The 6,000-nt window shown below is 40.9% G+C and overlaps 1 protein-coding gene and 1 long non-coding RNA gene across 2 annotated transcripts in view; both read right to left on the bottom strand.

Moving 5' to 3' along the window:
• Window positions 1-490: 490 nt before the first annotated feature.
• On the bottom strand, window positions 491-2,455 carry LOC135471133 (uncharacterized). The gene is made up of 3 exons (XR_010444411.1): window positions 2,404-2,455; window positions 1,935-1,970; window positions 491-624 (listed from the first exon to the last, which is right to left on the bottom strand). It is a non-coding gene; the product is annotated as an uncharacterized LOC135471133 (long non-coding RNA).
• A 1,041-nt stretch (window positions 2,456-3,496) lies between these two features.
• The window catches only part of LOC135462686 (nephrin-like), a 39,335-nt gene continuing 36,831 nt past the window's right edge, over window positions 3,497-6,000 (bottom strand). The window contains exons 5-8 of the mRNA XM_064739913.1: window positions 5,621-5,911; window positions 4,745-5,032; window positions 3,857-3,988; window positions 3,497-3,555 (exon numbers count right to left, since the gene is read on the bottom strand). Coding sequence (XP_064595983.1) covers window positions 3,497-3,555; window positions 3,857-3,988; window positions 4,745-5,032; window positions 5,621-5,911 — 770 coding nt within the window. The remainder of the gene's footprint in view (window positions 3,556-3,856; window positions 3,989-4,744; window positions 5,033-5,620; window positions 5,912-6,000) is intronic.

The following is a 6,000-nucleotide window of genomic DNA, read 5'->3' as shown; positions in this document are numbered from 1 at the left end:
GACAGTTCTTGTGGTCTTATGGTAAGAACGTCCACTTCGAAGTCGAGAGACCCCAAGACCAAACGCGGATCGTGTCATACTAAAGACATTAAAAATTGTACTTGCTGCTGCATCGCTTAGCGCTCAGCACTGATTAGAGGTTAGAGGAAGGACACTGGTTTGCCTGGTCAGTATAATGTGACTGCGCTGGGTGGTGTCTTCGGCATGATAATTCAGTGGTGGCAGCATTTTGGGGACACTGACTGGCCCTGCCACAAGAAGACAAAATATGTGTATACACAAGTCGTGACTCCTCGTCTACATATGACTGTTGATGGTTGTACCTGTGGTACCTTACTCCAGCAGGCACTTTGGAAGAAGCTACGTGAAGAAGGAAGAGTTGAGTAATGTCTTGATTTGTACCTTTAGAGTCACTTACTCTCGCACGCACTCCAAATGAATTCACAAAAAGACTCTACATCCGAAGATTTCAGCATGTAATGTCCTGGTTTCCAGCCGTTGAAATATGGCTTTTCTGCGATATATGTTTATACTGGTTTCACATGACGTCGGTATTCTCGTAAACTCTCGAGTTAGAGGGCCTTGACGACGACACATTCCTGGATAGGTCTTCGTAATGTGGACCTAGCGAAGAAAGGAAAATGTTTATTAAAAATACACAATAAACACTAATTATTACAGTTTTAGTCATGAAATGCTAGTTGGGTAGTACAGCCTCCATGCCGCTGAACAACGTACTGTAATGTCTAATGAGGAAATCAAGCCTCTAGAAACTCAGGCAAATAGAGTATATTGTATGAAATTAGACGGCACTCAGAGGGTGCAAAGCTCCTCTAAAGCTAAGAACACAACCACAACCAGTACAGACAAAGTCAGTACTCAGCATTTGTGTCATATCTGTCAACATCCAAGGCCAAGCTGAGAATAAAATTTGGGACCAATACAAAATAATTTCCATGGTGAAGATAATCAGTATGAATTTCTAAAACTTAACCACTGTTACAAGAGATTTCACAATTGCCATCTTCTACACTGATGTCAGACACTTCAGTTGATAGCAGACCTTTTTCATGTATAAAGGCTCTTTTTGTGTTTAACTGCGTGCAGAAGAAGGTTTACTTGTGTCTCATGAAATGGATGCTGGTCGGGTTTAAACTTATGATGTTCTTTCTGGTGTAATAGAGGCACGTTTTCAGGCACAGGTCTACCCGACGTAATTTATGGGTTGATGACACTGGCCCCGCCTATGCCTACCGAACATACCGTCTGGTTTAATGACCCTTGTTCAGGCAGAAACCTACCCAACGTACCTTATGGCTTAGTGGCACGTTTTTAGGCATACCTCATGGTCTAATGACCCTTTTTCAGGAATACACCCACCCGACATACCTTTTGATTTATTTGATTTATTTATTTGATTGTTGTTTTACGCCGTACTCGAGAATATATTTCACTCAGACGACGGCGGACGGCATTATGGTGGGTGTAAACCGGGAAGAGCCCGGGGGAAACCCACGACCATCCGCAGTTTGCTGACAAACCTTTCCACGTACCGCCGGAGAGGAAGCCAGCATAAGCTGGGCTTGAACTCACAGCGACCGCATTGGTGAGAGGCCCATAGATCATTACGCTGCGTTAGCGCGCTAACCAAGTGAGCCACGGAGACCCCGTCTTACCTTTTGACTTAATGGCCCTTTTTTCGGGATAGACCTATCCGACATACTTTCTGGTTTGCTGAGCCTTGTGCAGGCATAGGTCTACTCGACATACCTTGTGGCTTAACAACCCTTGTCCAGGCATAGGCCAACTCGACATATACCTCCTGGCTTATAAAAGAACAATGATTAGACCGCACTAGACATCAAGCTAGAGCTACTGTATGGCTTAATGTGAAAATATCTGACAATACTAAACTCTCCCATAGTAGAGCATACCTGAGCTGGGTGAAGTATCCAGTTCTTCATAATGACCTACAGAGGAAAAAAAGAACACCTTTAGTTAGGTAAATCAAAGATGGAGGAATTGCCAATCTTCTAAAACATTCTTCACTACAATCTGCTACACAATCTGTAAAAAATTGTCTACATGTTTTTTACCATCTCTGGGGATTCTAATACATACAGCTTAGAAAACAGTAAATCTGACATTATGAATAAACTGTATCACATATGCATAATATAAGGTGTTATAACACGTGCTCCTAATATTTTGGATGGTAAATAACCGTAAGCACCTCACAGCACAAAGAACATTTACGTCAAGACAATATCTTACAGCTGGCGAGTATTTGAAATAATGGCGATTGTATCTGTTGAAGTTGAGATTTACTCAATCAACTGTCACGCGTCTTAATTTGTTTAAAGTAAAATTTTAACCCAAGAAATTAAGTTAAAATGAGTTTACCAAGTGGAGGAGGTTCAGGTTGTTCGATGTCTTCAGCAACTCTCTGCATGCTGTAATGTAAATATGTAATAAGTTTAATTTGTCGGTCTGAGTTCAACTCCAGCTCATGCTACCGTCCTCTGATGGTATGTGGGAATATCTGCCAGTAATCTGCGGATGCTATGGAGTTTCCCCTGGGTTCTGGTCGGTTTAATCACACCATTTATATAATGCTGCAATCTGCTATACATATAGCTGTGAAACGGAATCTAATACCTTTTAGCGTTTGTTCTTGGTCTGCTTACGGCTGTATTTATGTAAATATCAGCATTTTTGTATAAAGTTTATTAGTACGTGTATACATATATTCCAGCATTCAGCTATCATCTGAATTCGGAAACCAGTCACCGCGGGTTGAATTTGGTCAGTGCCTTTGATCAAAATGTCACCTGCCTAATAGCTTGAAGCAAGGTTTTGGTGTGTAAAAAGACGTTAGCCGGCAACGAATCGGGTAATGTGTGGATAAATTACCTGATTCCCCAAATGTCGTTCTGCCATTTATGCCTGAGAAATATTAAATATTTGCAACAAAAGGATATTTTGTGACTGAATTGTCCATGATATGTGCGTATGTATGTTTTTGGTTTAACGCCGTACTAAACAATTTGTAGTGATTTGACAAGGAGGGGTGATTAGGTGTGTGTACACATACTCCGTCGTCTTGTGACAGGGCGATTCCATGCCGCCAAAGGGCTGCCGCCACTAAAGCATCATGTCAAAGACGCCAGACATGACACCCCACCCAGTCCCATCATACTGACACCGCGCCAACCAGTCATGTTTCCTTGCTCTAACGCATTAGAGCTGAGCGCCAAGCAAGTCTTTGGTATGACAGGATCCCGGTTTGATCACAGGCCTCCCTACTTCACTGTTCGTCATTGATGAGTTTATGATGTCTTTGTACATAATCCAAAGTGTATTTATTTTGATATAGAACTTTGTGCAAAATAAGAGATTGTTTGAATAACTAAACAATTTAAACACATGAGAAAAAATGCTTTCATATATTTGCTTTGTTGAGTATCGATCCTGAGTACCAATAATTTCATGTAATTTATTCGTACTCGTACCTTGTGTCTTGGTCTGCAGTCGGCTTGTCTGACTCTTGCAGTTCTAAAACAACAAAGATATGAATAAAACAAAACGTTGGAATGGTGAAGATAAGTTTGCAATACAAAAGCAATGTTTAGAAACTGCTCGAATGTATGACATTCAATCTCTGACAATTAAAATCTGTACGGATACATAGCTGTTAGATAGTTCCATAAATTGGAATAAAACATCATTATTTTATTTCGTTATCATTTTTTGTACATTTGAAGTCCCCAATAAATAATTCAAATGGTTGCACACTGTGAACATTCATTACACGACGTCATAAACACAGACGACTGTGATTGGTGAAATTGCTAACCTTTGCGCCATGTTAATCGTCCTCTACGGAGAAGCCAGCACGTCACCATGACAACCCCGAGAGTCACGAGAGCGATACCAGCCACAAACCCCACACCTAACATGGCGGATTTACTGAGGCCTGCCTGTGAACCTAAAACAGAAGAATATAGGTGGTGCATGGCAAAGCCAGTTGACGTATATGAAACCGCATTCATTCATTCATTCATCTCTTTTTGGCACAGTTGTGATAAGCTGTACAAAAAAATTTGATGATGACAATACGGCTTTACATTTTAGTAGAAAGAAATGGTATAAGTAACTTGAAGAAAATTTTCACATAAAACCTGTGACTGACAAGCACAAACTATCGTTAAAAGTAGTTTGTAACTTTCAAATTGAGCATGCTGTTGTAGTTCTACAGTCGGCAGGCGATGACAACAAATTTTTGAACTTGGAAAGACATCTGGGCCAAATCTGCCATAACATATCATAGGCCTATACTGCAGCGAAACTGCTAACCCTATACGTCTTCATAAATGCTAAAGAATGATATTTATGTCCTCATTTGATTGATATTTTTATGCCGCACTTAACGGACGTTTCATTTATACAACGCCGGTCAGCATTATGGTTGGAGGAAACCGGACAGAGAACGAAGGAAGTTCAAGACCATCCTCAGGTGGCTGAAAGATGTTCTCAGGTATATAAAGCCGAAGAGAAGCCAGCATAAACTGGATTTTAACTCACAGCGACCGCATTGGTGATTATGCTGCAATACCACACTAACCACTAGGCCACGAAGGCCCCTTGGTAGAAAGTATATATGTTAAAGCGTTAACTATATGCACTTATGGTGTTATCATGTTGTAACGTTATGATGTTAGCAAGTATTTGGCCTGTGTCTTACTTAATACGGTGCAGTTGGCTGTAGCGTATTCCAGCAAGACAGTGTCGGAGACAGGCTGAAGTCTGAACTGGTAGAACACTCCAGGCCATACAACAGACAAGGTGGTCTCCACAAGGTTGAACTTTCCCGGATTTTGAACGAGTTCTTCTTTCCAACCGTCTCCATTTCCTTTGTACTCCAGCTTATAGTATTCCACCAGAGAATCGTCAACGCCAGAAGCCCAGAATAGAGTAGCTTGGTTGTTGGAGCAGGATTTTACAATTATTTTTCTTGGAATGTACTGGCCATCTGAAAAAAATCCACGGAATTGGTCAACATGGACGAAACCGCGCTTGTGCGTATTTAGTCATGTCAGTCTAAATTACAAGATTAATTTTTTTTGTCAGGAAATCCATCTTTTCTCTACTTTCCAAGATTAGCTCAAAATAGCGTCTTTCAAAGAATTTCAGACTCCTACCTGTGCCATTTACAAAGCTAAATATCAGTTAAAAGTGACCCGCATTATAAATTTTGCCAATTATTTTAAACAATAACCCATGTAGAGACGAAGCGGATATTTAGTAAAAGGTAGCTTTATAGGCTCGTCGAAAAGAATTGCCAAAATTCCATTGGATTTGCGCTAATCCATCTTTGACAAAAATATCTGGTAAATGAATAGTCTCCTTGACACATTAGAAAAGTAGTTAAAATGTTTACGTACAAGGCCGTGTGGGCAACAATACGATTTGCCGTACCCTCGATTTCAACGATAGTCGATTTAATTTAAAAAACGGGTCATAATATTTGTAGATTTCGATAACTCGCACCGCCTCTCAGCCTCTTCCATTCTCATTTGTGTGGTCGAATTCGACAAGTCGGACCATTTTATGCACTTACCTATCACTGTGACAGACACTTCTATACCAAATGAGCCCACACTATTCCTAGCCTCGATCCGATATATCCCGGACAGCGACTTATCCGCGTGACCAAACTCAATGGTGGCCACTGTGACGTCATGCCTGGTTGGACCACGGAAGTTGTTAATGGGAGCGTCGTCGACTGGCCGGCCATTTTTAACCCACAGAATAGACACCTCAAGTTTGGAAATGACGTCACAGGAGATCTTCACCTGCTGACCCTCGACCACTGTTACGTGACTAGCGTTACAAAATATTACTGGAGCGTCTGAATAGTAAAAGTATTGGCTAAGCATAAACAAAAGTTACAAAAGCTGATTACCGTTCGGCATTTACTACTTTATGGTAAAAGACGAA

Source organism: Liolophura sinensis, chromosome 1 (genome assembly GCF_032854445.1).
Source record: "Liolophura sinensis isolate JHLJ2023 chromosome 1, CUHK_Ljap_v2, whole genome shotgun sequence".
Taxonomy (NCBI): Eukaryota; Metazoa; Mollusca; class Polyplacophora; order Chitonida; family Chitonidae; genus Liolophura; species Liolophura sinensis.
Note: the sequence above shows the minus strand (reverse complement) of the source record. Positions and strands in the feature narration are given on the sequence as shown.